The sequence below is a fragment of the Gobio gobio genome, assembly GCF_949357685.1.
Source record: "Gobio gobio genome assembly, chromosome: 9".
In the NCBI taxonomy this organism is placed as follows: Eukaryota; Metazoa; Chordata; class Actinopteri; order Cypriniformes; family Gobionidae; genus Gobio; species Gobio gobio.
The window spans coordinates 34,727,124-34,744,301 of record NC_137115.1 but is presented as its reverse complement, the minus strand read 5'-3'; the positions used below and the strand labels follow the sequence as shown (position 1 = coordinate 34,744,301).

General features: G+C 35.8%; 2 protein-coding genes across 2 annotated transcripts in view; one reads left to right on the top strand and one right to left on the bottom strand.

The window, feature by feature from the left end:
- Positions 1 to 3,069, top strand: part of mapk8ip2 (mitogen-activated protein kinase 8 interacting protein 2) — a gene marked incomplete at its 5' end in the record, with an annotated part of 43,630 nt that extends 40,561 nt beyond the window's left edge. Inside the window, 5 exons of the mRNA XM_079825482.1 lie at positions 245 to 354; positions 496 to 618; positions 1,060 to 1,130; positions 2,286 to 2,384; positions 2,892 to 3,069. Coding sequence (XP_079681608.1) covers positions 245 to 354; positions 496 to 618; positions 1,060 to 1,130; positions 2,286 to 2,384; positions 2,892 to 2,964 — 476 coding nt within the window. The 3' untranslated portion in view covers positions 2,965 to 3,069. The remainder of the gene's footprint in view (positions 1 to 244; positions 355 to 495; positions 619 to 1,059; positions 1,131 to 2,285; positions 2,385 to 2,891) is intronic.
- A 4,081-nt stretch (positions 3,070 to 7,150) lies between these two features.
- On the bottom strand, positions 7,151 to 15,214 carry arsa (arylsulfatase A). Its single transcript, XM_079824831.1, has 8 exons — positions 14,807 to 15,214; positions 13,876 to 14,116; positions 12,682 to 12,900; positions 10,929 to 11,098; positions 10,727 to 10,851; positions 10,492 to 10,619; positions 8,998 to 9,100; positions 7,151 to 8,912 (listed from the first exon to the last, which is right to left on the bottom strand). The coding sequence occupies exons 1-8, from the start codon at positions 15,034 to 15,036 to the stop codon at positions 8,614 to 8,616; spliced, it is 1,515 nt and encodes a 504-aa protein (XP_079680957.1). The 5' UTR covers positions 15,037 to 15,214; the 3' UTR covers positions 7,151 to 8,613.
- Between the last annotated feature and the right edge of the window lie 1,964 nt (positions 15,215 to 17,178).

The window sequence follows — 17,178 nt, the reverse complement described above, 5'->3', positions numbered from 1 at the left end:
TTAATATTTTAATAATAAAAAAAATAGTCTAATGTTCGAGGAGTCCTATAAAAATAAAAAATAAAACAAATTATAAAATGATTGTATTTTAAGAGTACATATACAGTATACAGTATGTTAAAGACTTTTTGTAATTATTGAAATGTGTGACTGTTTTCTTTTCTATTTCTTTGGCCTTCACATCTGGTCTCTTTGTTAAAGCACTTGGTGAGTCAGCATTGTCTGTATATGTGTGTTTCCATAGCAATGAAGAGGAACCCTGCTTGGATGGAAAGCTTCCGAGTGCAGTTCCTGGGTTCGGTGGAGGTTCCTTATCACCAAGGCAATGGCATCCTGTGTGCTGCCATGCAGAAGGTACCGTAAACAGGAAATTGATCAGTTTGTTGCGTTATGTTTTGTGAGATGCATTCATCATGCTCGTAGCGCACAAACTGATGCGCAGTGTTTTATCATATGATGCAAACTTGAACTAATGTGTTTGTGTTTGTTTTACAGATCGCTATGGCAAGGAAGAGGACGGTGCATCTTCATCCTCCATCTATTTGTGAGCTAGAAATAAGCCTGCAGGGTGTGAAACTAGTCATGAGTTTGGATGATGAGTACGACTTTTCAGGGGAGGTGAGAGAGAGCATGAGAAAAAGAGAGAGAAAACGTGCATGTAATATTTTTTTTATGGCTCTGCCAGATATGACAATGGTCTTGGTCTTTATACCTAATCAGCAGTCAGCCATGATTGATTTATTCTGCAAAAATACAAAATAGTCCAAGTTAAAGAGTTAAAGAAAAAGCGAGTCATATTTCAATTGTGGTGAGTTTTTTTAATTTTTTTTATTAATTGTATTATTTATTATTTAGCTACCCTTATGAATATGACTGAAATGACTCTTTATCTCATGAGTGTGTAAATTATTTGAAACAATTATACTTTACTAAAATAAATATGTAAAACATATATTATTTATTTCTATATGTGCATAACTTTTAATTAGGAAAGAAAATATACCTTTAATACACAATTAAAAAAAGTAATATAATTCCTCTTCTCCTTTCTTTCCGTAGTTTGACAGATGTAGTCACTTCTTCCAAATGAAAAACATCTCCTTCTGTGGATGTCATCCTAAAAACAACTGGTAAACACACACACACACACACACACACACACACACACACACGCGCGCAGACACGCTGTGTCAGGTTTTCATGTTTTATGAGGACTTTCCATACATATAAGGGTCTTATTCACTAATAATCATGTGGATAATATTTATACGCACAGGAGAACTGAACATGCTTTCCGTACATCCTTTTCTTTCGCCGCTCTCATGACAAAACATGATACTCTCTAAAGACACACTTTTGCCTAAGAGCACACGAAGCAAGATCCTCGAGCAATATCCAGTGTGCCATCCACAAAACAAGTTCAGACACAAAAAAACACCTTTAATACAGACCCAGATTACATACCTCGGATTATCTAGCTGTACCTACACAAATCTGCATCTTGATGGAGAGGAAATTCACAACTCAAACTATTATACACATTTTCTTACTTTTACTGTATACATACAATGTGTGTGTGTTTATATATATATATATAGTATGTGTGTATGTGTATATATCTAACCCTACCCCTAAACCTACCTATCACAGAAAACATTCTGCATTTTTTTAAAAGTTTAAAAATTACATAATTTTGTATGATTTATAAGCTGTTTTCTCTGTGGGGACATTTTGTCACACACACACACACACACACACACACTTGGCTTGCTCTGTTTGGGACACTAAATATTCAACTAAATGTTCAAATAAATTTTCAACTAAACTAAATTCAACTAAAACTGATCTGACCGCATTGTAACTATATGATAATTGAAATGAGCTGGATGACATCACTGTTTTCTACAGAGCGGCTGTACAGCCGAATCAAATTCTGTTGCACTATTTTACTGTTTAACACTGTGAAGCTACTTTGAAACAATCTGCATCGTAAAAAGCGCTATATAAATAAAGGTGACTTGACTTGACTTGAATATGTGGTTTATGGGGACTCTCCATAGGCTTAATGGTTTTTATACTGTACAAACCGTACCTTTTACACTAACCCTACCCCTAAACCTAACCTTTACAGAAAAATATTGAAATTTTTTGACATTTAAAAAAACAAAAAAAAACCACATACCTTAAAACTTTCAATTTATTTTAGTAACCCCCCTCCAAATAAGCTTTGGAACATATTGCAGGCTAAATAACACCCATCCCTATCTCTTTGTGTCTTTCCGCAGTTATTTTGGTTTTATCACCAAGCACCCCATGCTGAACAGGTTTGCGTGTCACGTCTTCGTCTCTCAGGACTCCATGAGACATGTAGCCGAGTGTGTGGGGTGAGTCTAATGCTCTTAAACCTCACACGATAACATTCTTTTGAGACAGAGAAAGTGAGTGGAGAAGAGAATGAGAGTGATTGGTCTCTGCTCCATTATCAGAGCACAGAAAAGACTGCTGTGTGAATTATTAAATCTTCTCTCTTTTGGAGCAGACAGGAGACTTGAGTTATGGGCCACAGCAGGAGATGGCTAGCTCTGCCACACTACACAATATGACCTTATGAACATATACATTATTTAACCTTATCATTTGGCATAGAAATGGAGGAAAAAAAGTTTAAGAACAGAAACTAAATTTTGAAGAGCGAAGTTATTACGCACCTAGAATAAGGTGTCCTGCTATGTACATACATCACATTACGATAATAAAATGGTTTGCCAACAGCATTTCACAATCATTTCTGATTGCTTAGAACACAGCTTATTGTGAAACCCTGGCATTTTCGCTATATGCATATCGCAATGTATGTTCTGATCACGTATGTGTCTGTGTGCTTGTTTTAGACGGGCATTCCATGAGTACTACCAGGAGCACTTAGAATACGCCTGTCCCACCGAAGATATCTACCTTGAGTAGAGGAGGAAAAGGGTAACCATGGCAACTGCTGTCCCTCACGACAGATGTCTGTTCCTGGGCTTGGCCACTACGAGGCGCCTGGCAGCCTTCTCAAATGTAACATAGGCCTCATCTCTTTATTCTCTTCCTCGGTTTCTCTTGTTCACTCGACATGAACTGAGCTGAATACTCTACATAGGCTCTTAGTGGTCTGTCTATTTATTTAAATGTTTATCGATTAATTTATTCTCTTCATTGAGATGAATTGCCTGTTTATTTAACTTTTCTACAATATAATTAGGGACATGGCTTGGGGTGGATACATTGGTTAATTTTTTTTTATATATATATATTATAGTCCTGGTTTAGAAGAGGCAAAATATGACTTCACATGTTTGAATGCATGGCTTTGAGGGTTATGCTCACAAACACACATACACACAGGAGAAAACTAATAATGTCTAAAATCGAAAGGCAATGAAAGGTTTGAGTCTGAAGACCAGGATCGTTTGTATATATGTATTTGTCCAATTCTGATACATTGCTGTACTGGGTTTGTACTAAATAGGACAGGGCAGTAGGACGTGACCTGGAAATGTTGATAGGTCTACAGATTGTCTGTTCCAATGTAGTAGAAGGTTTCATGTACGTTTCTGATTTTACCGCAATGTAAATACTGTACAATTAGGGACAATTGTAGGTGAAAACAGATGCTTCATTATGTCATGGTATGCAAGTATTCTTCGCCATCTGTCTGCGAATGAAAAAGTGGGACGGATTGCAGGTAGGCAGGCTGGGTGTAGATGGATCTAGTGATGGTTTGGTGAATATTACTAAGTCAACATATTTCACCCCAAAATCACAATAACTCATTAGGACATTATATTTTGTTTAATGAAAATGAAGCCATTATACTTTTTGCCATCGTGACATTATTTGTATCACAATTGAATACCTACAATTGCTGTAATGCATCCAGATGTTTAAGTGTTGAGTTTGTTTATAATTCTAATAATTTCCACTGCTATTTTGGCATTAATTTCATCATAATTGGTCACCCACAATTACAGTAATGCATCCAGATGTTTTACACTCTGATTTTGTTTATACTTTTCCTTATTTTCACTGCCATTTTGGCATTATTGTCATCATAATTGATCACTCACAATTACAGTAATGCATCCAGATGTTTTAGTGTTGAATTTGTTTATAATTTTCATAATTTCCACTGCCATTTTGGCATTATTTTCATCATAATTGATCACCCACAATTACAGTAATGCATCCAGATGTTTTAGTGTTGAATTTGTTTATAATTTTCATAATTTCCACTGCCATTTTGGCATTATTTTCATCATAATTGATCACCCACAATTACAGTAATGCATCCAGCTGTTTTAATTTTGAGTTTAGTTTTTCATTTTTAGTCATTGATTGGTCTTAGAAACACAGTTATAAAAATCATGCCATCAACATTTTTTATTAAAATCACCAGGCAATTAAGTGTGATCATTTTCATGAAACAATAATACAAATCCTTTTCTTAGTGCAGAATAAAAAAAACAACATTTCTTCATTTAATGAAATATGACTCAGATATGTTTGACCGACTTTGTGCGATTCACCCAGTTGGCTATGCTACAGTCTTTTGGGCATTCAGTCAAATGATATTTCTCCAGCTTTCAAACCTGACAGCCCTTCTGCTTACCACTGTCTGCTGTCTTTGTATGATTGTCATGTTGGGCTGATGCTTTTAGCTTTTAAGCCTGATATAGTCCACCTCTTATGCTTTGAACGTTAGCAGGTAGATATTTCAGTGAGATGCAATGCTTATAGACACTGAGCAAAATGAGTAAAAAGACTGTCCCAGTTCATTATGAAACACATTGAATTCAGAAATATTTTACCAATTAGTTTGACCAGATAATTTACATCTCAGGACAAATATTGCTTCATATTAGACTGATAAAGAATAAAATACCTTGGTGCAGTTCAGTCCAGTGGTGGCCCACTGCTAATATATCAGCAATGAATTAAGTGAATCTCATTTATGTAGATGCCTTGTGATTATGTTTTAAGCTCAGGACATCAGAAAACAATCCTCCACTTTGTTTCTTTGAGCCAGTCACAGATGCAGATCGGTAGATGCAGTTTTTCAGCTCTCGGACTTCTAACTAGTCCTTGTCCTGACCTTGACCGACACTGCTGCGACTGAACAGAGCAGATCCCCCTGCTGGCTTCATACAATAATTACCTCATTCAATCTGATGAAAGCAATCCAGGGCCATTTACAATCAAAATCATGACGCGAAGACATTCAGTTAATATTACAGGACAATTTGTTGTGTAGTTTTCATTAAAAATGAATTGGTAAAATGTGTGGGACGTGGATTGGTCAAAATGAAGTAACGACGGCATATTTACATTTACATCAGGCAGTTTTTCCGTCACAGCCTGTCAGGTAATTTCCTGTTTTATTATTAGAAGCGGAGGGCTGTGTTCGATATGGAATATTGGCATACTACATATGTGTAAGCATCCTTAAATTGCATGTTTAATTCAGGTAATGATGATTTTGGAAATAAGTTAAAATTCATCAGTCTGTTAAAATAATAAATCAAGAAGGAGCTTCTTTCATGTTCATTTGCCAAACTGCATTGGGGGATTTTTAGTATCCTATCCTCTGTGCTGTCTTGTACGTATATTGCATATTTTGGCAAATGTAGGAGGTGATCTAAATTTTCCATAGATACAGATAAAGTGTACAAGTATACATGCTTTATACTAGTACGAGTAGTATGGTAGTATGCTATTTTGAACGCAGCCCAACATTCCCTGCAAACATGACTGTATCCTCCTGCAATCTGTTTCCATAGATACCCATTTATTTGTGACGGTGACACTGTCACAGAAGGAGTTTTATGTTTTCAATGTGACTTGTTTTCGGTTAGATTGCTGTAAATAATCTAGAGTCAGGATCGCCATGCTGTGTCCTTTCTGTTGAGTATGTTATTGAGATAAATATGTAAATTTAAAAGAAATAATAATTATAATAATGTTGATGATAACAATCTCACAACCAAAAGCCAACTGTGATGGGGTGAAAAGATATAAATAGCTTTGAATTAGTATTTGTATCTTTCCTTTATCTGCTTTACATCGGTATGCATCTGTTGTTGGATGTGTGGTCACCATGTGCGGAATAACATGCAATCGCTGACGTTCTAACAAAGATCCGCCGTGTCAATTAGATGTTCAGATCCCCATTCACAAATAGACACACATCTAATGTCCCAAAAGTCCATTCTCTGCATTTCATCATTGCATTTAATGGGTCAAATCAGAGAATTTCAGTTAAGTCAGAGCTCCCAATCCTCAGTTATGACTGTTACATGGCATTTTGTGTGTTCATACAGTAAATAAATATCTTAAATATTTTAGCCTTCACTTTAGCAATTTGTAGTGACAAATTGGCTGTGAAACCCCTAACACATTCAGGCAGAGCATCTAATATTTCTACTTAAGCTTGGGTAGCTGAAATACAATTACAAGAAATGCAAAGTTCTGGACTTAAACGTACATAATTCAGTCCTTCACTGTATAACGGAAACAGCTTCAGTATGACAAAACTATGTATCTTGTATCTTTAAAAATGACAACTTGTAAAAAAAACAAACAAAAAAAATCTCACTGCCTTGTCATGGTTTTGGTCTTATGAATAAAATACTATATGCTTGATGTCACCAAGTGTTTCTGAGTTTGTTTGGCAAAGGTGAGACTTGCAAATGTGAGTCCCGCTTGTGGGACTGATGCTGGTTGATGGCAATTTTGTAAATTCTCTGTCTACGTCTCTCATCTGCATTCTAGGCTGTCTTTACACTGCAAATAAAGTTTAATGCAAGATCTTCCTTATTCAATGACTCTAGGTCAATGGTTCTAAACCACAGGGCCGGTTAGACATCAACCTTCTTAGTATTCCTCAATCAATTAATTATAAACAATATAACAAGATTATATATATATATATATATATATATATATATATATATATATATATATATATATAAGAATGAATAAGAATAACAATAAGAATGCCTGTTTTCCCATTCAATTGTTGTAAAAGTTGTATAGGGTCGACCCGAGGTGTGTAACAGTGTAAGTATATATTTTTTCTGCACAACAATAATTGAATGTTTGATGACTGAATAAGTGCAATTGACCTTTATTCCACAAGGTGGTAATGTCTGATACACAATGATGAAGTGACTTTTCACTCATAGTTACTGCAGGCAGAAAACAAAAGAATAGGAAGCATCATCAGCAAAACTTGAAATGGCTCAGCGATTTACTGCAGAGCAAATACTGAACACAGTCAAATATTAGTGTCACTGTCACTAATGATGGTGGATCTGGTGAAAAAGCTGTCAGCGATCAAAATATTGATTTTGAAGATGTGGAAAATGAGTTTTGAGAAAAAGTTTGAGATCGCAGATATGAGCCAGATGCTGAATGTACTGGGAAATGAGCTTTGATGAGGACAGTGATGATAAAACATCTGCTCAAACTGAACCCTTCCAAGCTCCAAAAGGTAAAAAAAATATTATTTATTTTATTCTTCTGTAATTGTTACTCTAAAATTGGGAGAGTTTTATATTATCGCAAGAGGTAGAGATCCATTCGTGTTAGATATAGGTCTGGGGTCACTAAAGACCCGAATATGTAATAAAGATTGGCAAAATATTCATGCATTTAAGGACTAAGGGGCCTCAGCAAATTTCCATGGGGGGCGCAGATTGAGTATTTAAATGAATAAATGATTATTAATACTAAATGCTAAATGGTAAAATCCCACCTTGACCCTCAATAACTATTTATTATTATTACGTTTTTATCAAAGAACATTCAGTGCTAAACTCACAAAATTAATCATGATTAACAAATTTAATATATCAATATATTTTTCGGTGGGGAGGGCATTCGATTTGAAAACCATTGCACTGATCAAAAAAGCTTTAAGTTTGCACCTTTTAATTAATCCATTCAGCAATATGTGATATGTAATTTAAAAGATGTTTAATTCATATATTTCTATGATTAAGACAAAATTCCCTGTAATGCATTTTTCTATATGTTCGAATAAATGGGAAGTCACTCAGCTAATTTGGATATGTGTGACAAGGAGGAGGAAAAGAATATCTCAAGATCTGTGTTCTTTTAATTTCTTTTATTTCTAAAACTCACTTCATGATTAAGATTCAGTATTAAAAGCACTCACATTAATCTTAAAAGACAGTACAAGATAAATTGGAAAGTAAACATTCATACATTTGTGCTTAACAAAACACACTTTCTATAACTGTCATACATGAAAATGTAGCTCCTCTATTCCCTTTGAAACCACCAGTCACTGCAGTTACTATCATAATCATGTAGTCACTTACAGTCAGTATCATAACAGTCTATTATTATCATCAGTGAACTTGTTAGAGCCACATGTTTGAGCTGAAAACTGAGAGATAAGTGAGAAAATCAGTAACTGTTACCTTTTTCTTCACATTTTGTTTCGAGAAGAAAGAGAGGCTGTAAACACAATCAGTCAAGTCAATTGTAATTCCGTGTTTTCGTGGTCATGCTGGGATTCGTCAGTGTTCCGGCTGGCTGCCACTTCCATTAAAGTGCAGAAGTGCAGCGGCAGCATTCGGGTTTAGGGGTGCAATTCGGTGTGCAGCAGGGCTCGAGTGAAGAGTCTTTCCCTTTGAAAATCTCACTTTCTCCAAACACCATAGAAGCCTCAAACTGCTCCTTGATGGTCTGAATTTCCTTGCGCACAGGGTCCCATTCAGTACCATCAAGGTTATAGTTTTCTGAGGGGTCTGCCTCCAGGTTAAATAGTAAAGGAGGATCATGATACTTGAGGAAGGCTAGTAATGAGCAGTTGTTGTCTGGGGTGGTCTCACTGTGAGCTGCGCCTGAGTTATGGGGGAAAAGATGTATTAGAAATAAATAGGAAGGAAGTGAGGTTTATATAGAGAGTCTAACAAATGGTGAACGTACCCCGTGTATAGTAATGGGCTTTGAAATTTTTCCATCTCACTGCAAACACGCTATACTTCTCACTTGGATCAACAGGATAGTAAAACATGGCCTGTCTTTTACTCTGAAAAACAAATAACATTGGCTTAACAATACATTTTGTAGCATTTTGGAGGTGTGTTTTTACATGCAGTTTCTGGTCTATTTGTCACTTATACATCATGAAATGTGCTTGAGGATATATTCAAAAAAAAGAAGAAAAAGAAAGTTGTGCAACATAAAAGAAAGGTCTCGAGAACTGGTTTTAATCAGTCTCCTCACCAGAGCTCGTTCAGGGTAAAATATATGAAGTAAAATAAAGTAAATAATGACAGATATATATATATTTTTTGGTATACTATTCCTGTACTAGTCTCCAAAATGCAAAGCTCATGGCACAATACACTAAGAAAAAACTGAGACGTGATGCTACAGTCAAAGATGCATGTCTGGTGGATGTATATGTAAGCTATTACTAACTATTAAAAATTAAAGCAGGTTGAATCCAGGTATAAAAATATATACACTACAGTATATAAATTAATCAAAAGTGACAGTAAAGACTTTCACATTGTAATAAAAAAATCTATTTCAACTATCTATTTATCAAAGAATCCTGAAAAAAAAAAAACAGTTACCGTTTTACACGAAAATATTAAACCGTTTTCAACATCAATGATAATAAGAAATGTTTCTTAAGCAGCAAATTAGCATATTTTATTAATCTCTGACGAATCATATGATACTGACGCCTGGAATAATGGCTTGCCATTACAGGAATACATTATATTTTAAAATATATTAAAATAGTTATTTTAAATTGTAATAATATTTAACAATATTACTGTTTTACTGTATTAGTGTTCAAATAAATGCAGGATTTTTTTTAAACGTTAAAAAAGTGGTAACACTTTAGTTTAGGGTCCAATTCTTACTATTAACAAGATGCTTATTAGCATTCATATAACTAGGATAATAGCTGTTTATTTATCCTGATCAAGCACATATATAAATGCCTTATTCTGCATAACCATATTCAACATCCCTTAATCCTAGCCAATACCCAAACTTGACAACTACCTTACTAACTAATAATAATAAGCAGTAATTAGGAGTTTACTGAGGCAATGGTCATAGTTAGTAATGAGAATTGGACCCCAAACTAAAGTGTAACCAAAAAACCTTACCAACCCTGCAATTTTGATCAGTAGTTCACAATATATACACATATACATACACATACACACATATATATATATATATACATATATATACATATATATACATATATATATATACATATATATATATATATATATATATATATATATATATATATATATATATATATATATATATATATATATATATATATATATATATATATATATATATATATATATATATATATATATATATATATATATATATATATATTATATATATAAACTTCATTTTGATCATTTTGTCTCTTACCGGTCCTTTATTGAACAGGATGTCTGTCATGTCCACCCCGTCCAGCTGCACCTCAGGTAACGGAGCCCCAGCCAATTTGGCAAAGGTGGGCAGAATGTCCAAAGAGCTGGCAAGAGCATGGGTGACACCTTTGAATGATGGGGAAAACATGTAAATTAAATGTCCTCCATTTTATAAAAGCGTGGTATACATCTTTTAGCTGGATGCAGATGCAGGGCTATTTATCTCTCAGCACCTGGTTGGATGAATCCAGGCCAATATGCGATGGCTGGTTCTCTCATTCCTCCTTCGTAAGTCGTGCCTTTACCACATTTCATTAGTCCTGCGTTTCCCCCACGAGACTTCCGCATTAGCTCTGGCCTGGGAGTGCACACATTTATAGATGTCATTGGAAATGGAAACAGTCTTAAAAGAAGAAACACTTATACCACACCTACCCGTTGTCACCAGTGAAGAAGATGAGAGTATTGTTGATCACACCTGTCTCCTCCAGAGTTTTCAGAATCTTCCCCACTGTTCCATCAAACTCCATGAGAGCATCACCGAATGGCCCACGGGGTGACTTACCTGCATAGTCTGCACCTGCATACTGAGGGTAGTGTGTGTGCTAGAAAGAGACCACGCAGAAAGGGTTGAGAGATAATACTTAGTTATTTAGTACATTGGGTGTGTTTGTTACATATTCTGAAAGTAAAAATCCCATTTATTTTGAAATATATTGTGTGAAACTTTGGAGAAAGGCTTACTATAAACTCTGAGATTATTAAATGATGCTAAACCTTTAGAAAATCAGTGTGACTTCCACTTTTATTTTATTTTATTTATTGAAATAATTATTTGGTCACACTTTAGATTATGGTCCAATTCTCACTATTAACTAAGTATTAACTATGACTCCTAATCACAGCTTATTAATAGTTAGTAAGGTTGTTAAATTGAGGTATTGGGTAGGATTAAGGGATGTAGAATATGGTCACGTAGAATAAGGCATTAATATGTGATATATAAGTACTAATAAACAGCCAGTATCCTAATAATATGTATGCTAATAAGCAACTAGTTAATGTGAGAATTGAACCCTAAACTAAAGTGTTACCAATTATGTTACCAAATGTTTTTTTGATAATTATTTTAAAGTCCTCATGAAATCAAAATCGATCTTATTTACTTTGTTAGCCCACATTACAGGTCTTAGGGGGAACAATTAATCCGTGCAAGTTAATACACATAAAAAAATTGTTTGCCGTGGTAATCTTAAATCAAAATCTGAAAAGTAACTTCCGGTCTTGAATGGCGTTCCCTTTCCTATGACGACTATGCGACGGCTTGGGTTTGAATATCCTTAACCACTCCCCTCCAACCGTTAGTCTGCTATGAGCGAGAGATGGAGAGGAGGAGCGCTGAAGTGAAACCCTGCCCTCTATTCAATATTCCGTTTCGCTTGGCAATACGTCACAGCACTGAAATAAAATCAGTTGCAACTTCCGGTTCACTGGGACTTTAATCATTTGAATTGCTGAATTGTCAATGAAGAACTACGCTACCCACAATACTTTGTATCTCTTTGGACCATCCAATCAGAAAAGTCACTGTTACCAAGGAAAAGAGAATTGTGCCAAGAGGTAATCAGTGACTGGCCACTCCCATGAAGCTTTGCGGATGACATAATCAAGCAAGTCGCCCTACAACCCAAACAACTTATATATATATATATATATATAAAATTTGCTGTAAACTTAAAAAATATATATATTTAATTGTATTTTTATATAATCCATGACTACAAGTCAATAGTTTTTCATCGCAGTTTTATATTAAATTACAATCCCCTATCATGGGAGGCCTTAGAATAATTAGAAAATTTCAGTAAATAGTACCTTTGCCTTTTTCTTGACTTCAACTCTTGACTCTTTACTAAAAGCACTTGTACCAAAGTTAATATTTAATTTATTAAAATAACTATATAACAGTTTATATATTTATGCATAAATAAATATCTGTTTACATAGCATTATACCTTATGAACTGCTACTGCATACTATGCAATAAGCTAGTACTCCATTTCAAACACACCCTTAGTATAGTCAATAACTGAAAATATTGGTGTTGTGAGAGCATCTGTATTTTTAGCAATTGCATTTGAGGATAAAACACATTACAAAGATGATTTGATTAAGATTCTTGACTTACATGTGAAGGATAGTACAAGAAGAACGGGCTCTTATTTTGGACAGCAACATTAATGAACCGGGACGCAAATTCGCTGTAGGCCTTCTCAAGCTGCAGGAAATCTGCCGGCTGCTGCTTGATAATCTCATTAAACATGAGAGGTACAGTTACCACACCCTGATCGCAGAGGCCATAGCACTTCACATCTGGAGGAAAGCAGGTGAGATTCTGACAGGGACCCTTTGATACAGATAAAAAGGGATTTTCCTTAAATATTATGCAATGACTAGAGAGATCAGCAAAAGGAAGACTATAACATTAAAGGGTTAGTTCACCCAAAAAATGAAAATTCTGTCATTAATTACTTACCCTCATGTCGTTCGACACACGTAAGACCTCCGTTCATCTTCGGAACAGAAATGAAGATATTTTAGTTGAAATCTGATGGCTCTGAAAGGCCTCCATTGGCACAATGGCACTTTACGCTCTCAAGACCCTTAAAAGGTACTAAAGACGTCGTTACAAAGTCCATCTCACTACAGTGGTTCTAAAATAACTTTATGAATCGGCGAGAATAGTTTTTGTGCGCAAAAAAAACCTAAATAACGACTTACATAGTGATGACGATTTCAACACAAGGCATCATGAAGCTTCGAAGCGTTATGAATCAGCGAGTCGAATCATGATTCGGATCGCGTGTCAAACCGCCAAACTGCTGAAATTTGGCGATTCAATCCGCTGAATCAACTCACTGATTCATAACGCTTCGAAGCTTCATGATGCCTTGTTTTGAAATCGTCATCACTATGCAAGTCGTTATTTAGGGTTTTTTTGCGCACAAAAACTATTCTCGCCGATTCATAACGTTATTTTAGAACCACTGTAGTGAGATGGACTTTGTAACAACGTCTTTAGTACCTTTTAAGGGTCTTGAGAGTGTAAAGTGCCATTGTGCCAATGGAGGCCTTTCAGAGCCATCAGATTTCAACTAAAATATCTTCATTTCTGTTCCGAAGATGAACGGAGGTCTTACGGGTGTCGAACGACGTGAGGGTAAGTAATTAATGACAGAATTTTCATTTTTGGGTGAACTAACCCTTTAAGAACATTAGATGACACACTTGTATTAAAAATATAGGCTATATTATAATAATGCAATGCAATTTCCTAGTTTATTTGTAGATGAAACTCAGAATAATACAAGAAAACAATTACCTGGTCGTGCGAGTATGGGATTCCAAGATAATTGTCAAAGCCCTGTTTGGTGGGCAGGTAAGTGCCATTTAGTCCAACGCCCAGGTGCCATTTTCCAACCATGGCTGTAGTGTAACCCTGAGACTTCAGCACCTCTGCGATAGTGGTCTCGTTGAGTGGGAGACCCCCTCTTGAGCCCGGATAGAGCACACCCGGATAGATCCCGGAACGAGTCTGGTAGCGACCCGTCAGCAAGGCTGCCCTGCACCAAGAAAATAGTATGTAGAACAAAATACTGCACAACACTATAATAAATTGTTGTCAGAATGAGGACAAATTGTAATCAGGTTGATATTGATTCATCCTTTATAAGGGAAATGAAAGGTCAAGTCGAGCACACTGCATTTATCATGTAGTGTGCACTGTGCAGCGTATATTATACATTTTGCCATTTTTAGGTCATGTTTTTTCTTGCATACAGAACACTCACATAAAGAGCATAGTATAAAAACAGAGGGCTACTGGTAGAATCTTTATGATATATTCGAACCTAAGTCAGGGAATATTAGCCTGTATTCTGGCGCCATCTTCTGTACCAGACACTGCATGATCAATTATAGATTATGTAAAGTCAGTGATTATATATAATTCGACAATAAATCAAGGGAGTTTTTATTTGATAGCCATAAAGCAAAAAAACAAATCCAGTTCAAACCAGTCTGAAACAACTGCATAGTATAATCATTTTAAAATAATAATTAATTTTACAATTTTATTCATATTCATAATTTCTATTATTATTTTATAATTATAATAAAAATAAAGAGCTGGAAGGTGGTTCAAAAGTCTCTGGTGTTAAAATGAATGCATGAAAATAAATGTATTATAATAATAGGCTGGATAACTGGTGGATTAAGATAATAGGCTGGATAACAGGTGGATTTGGCTTTACCTGGAGGGGCTGCACACGGGACTCGTGACGTAGAAGTCGGTAAAACGCAGCCCTTGCGCCGCTAGTCTGTCTAGATTTGGGGTGAGAGAGCTCGGGTGTCCAAAACACCCCAGATCACCGTAACCCAAATCATCGGCGAAAAGCAGCACAAAGTTCGGCGGTGATGCGAGAGCACATTGAGCTGTAATCGGTGCAAACAATGCGATTATACACATAAAATCCATCATCATCTGATACACAGCTTACAAAAGCTTTATAATTTATATAAAATGTTAAGTATCATGACAGTTCCTCCTCGATATGTTATGAACAACCGCTTTGTTGTGAGCTTCAGGTCCTCGCTGCTTTATCGCTGCTATTTACATCTTGTGTGAGTCTCATGTTTTCCTCTCCCCGTGTGAGTCATATGATCACCTGCACGCGACCCGGCGAGAAGGGGCTGATGGGATATGTAGTTTTTAGCCAGATAGGTGTAGTGCAAGTTTTCACTAAGTTTTCCCTGAATGGTTGTTTCGTGTGGATTATGATTTTTTTTTTGTTATGTTTCTATGGTATTTAGTGTTTTTCCCCTCGAACTTATATCGGAATACATTAAAGTTTTGTTTCCAATGGCCTACATGAGCAACAACATCGACAACTTTCTTGAAGCATCTCCACTAAAAAAGTGAGCATCTGCAGCATGAGGGTGAGTAAATATTAACATTATTTCCATTTTTGTGCGAGCTATGACTTTAATGAATTTTATGAATTTAATGAGGAAAGAAACATTAGCATAAAAACCAGTAACAAAAACTAAACAGCTAACACAATTGGGCAAGTGTATGCAAATAATATGCAATATGCTTTACCAGTGAAACAAATCAAGGGAATTATTACAAATGGCATGTTTATTCCTATCATATCAAAGAAAGCACATTGGTTTAGCAGTTTTTCTGAAATGTTTGAGAAACACAGTGGGGTTCAAAACTTCGAGACCACAATCACCACATAGTGAAATAATGCATTTATTTTACATAATGTACTAATTTAAAGGTACAGTGTGTGATTTTTAGCGGCATCTAGCGATGAGGTTATGAATTGCACCCCTCCATGCTCACCCTCCTTTTCAAAGCACATAGGGAAGTGACGGTGGCCGACACAGGACAAAGATGTCGGCTAGTGCTCTGTGGAGCCGTTTGTCCGTTTAGGGCTACTGTAGAAACATGGCGGCGCAAAATGGTGACTTCACTGTAAGGGGACCCGCGGTGTATGTAGATAGAAATGGCTCATTCTAAGGTAATAAAAACCTAATGGTTCATAAGGTCTTTATACTCCAAAACATAGTTATGTATATTATATTGCATTTCTGCCAATAGATCCTCATAAATAGTACACAGTGAACCTTTAAATGTACTACAGATTTTGTCATTACAGATTTTTTTGTTAATATCATATCAACAATTTGAGTAAAAAATAAATATAAGAGAATGTCTAATATCTTAGTGTTTGGTTGGCCCAATGTGTCCCTTTTGCATTAATGACAGCCACACTCAAAATGATATGAATTAAATTTCATAAATTCATTCAGCAATATTTGAGAATGTTTATGTCTAAGAACATCTTGTGTGAAAATCTGACCTTTTATAGCCACTAAGGAGTTGACATGGCGCCAATGTCATAAATCTAACGCATAGCATGAATTAATTAGTTAGTTTGTTTGTTCATCCATCCATTCATCCATCCATCCATCCATCCATCCATCCATCCATCCATCCATCCATCCATCCATCCATCCATCCATCCATCCATCCATCCATCCATCCATCCATCCATCCATCCATCCATCCATCCATTCATTCATTCATTCATTCATTCATTCATTCATTCATTCTTCTCTAGTTTTATGGCGGGCTGCAACCATGATTTCATGTTCTGGAGTATGCAGCGTAGATTATGGTTCGGTGAAATTACTTTACATAATAATAGTTTAAAATATTTATTTATTCATGCATTCATTCATTTAAAGGTGCACTGTGTAAATTTAAGCGGCATCTAACGGTGAGGTTGTGAATTGCAACCGCTCACCCCTCCCTTTCGAAGCACAGACAAGCTACGGTGGCCGACACAGGACAAAGATGTCGTCGTCTGAGACAGCAGAGAGTGGATAGCGTTCTGTAGAGCAGTTTGTCCGTTTAGGGCTACTGTAGAAACATGGCGGCACAAAATGGTGACTTCACTGTAAGAGGCCCAGGCCCGCGGTGGCTCATTTTAAGGTAATAAAAACATAACGGTTCATTATGTAAGGTCTTTATACATCATTGAAAACATAGTTATGTATATTGTATTGCATTTCTGTCAATATATCCTAATAAATATTACACACTGCACCTTTA

What these genes read in the sequence shown, in the direction of transcription:
- arsa (XM_079824831.1), bottom strand. Translation starts at nt 15,036, where the DNA reads ATGATGATGGATTTTATGTGTATAATCGCATTGTTTGCACCGATTACA. An exon ending in CCCGTGTGCAGCCCCTCCAG is followed by an intron (nt 14,117 to 14,806) that starts GTAAAGCCAAAT and finishes TTCTTGGTGCAG; the next exon opens with GGCAGCCTTGCTGACGGGTC. An exon ending in TCCTGTTCAATAAAGGACCG is followed by an intron (nt 9,101 to 10,491) that starts GTAAGAGACAAA and finishes TTTGTTTTTCAG; the next exon opens with AGTAAAAGACAGGCCATGTT.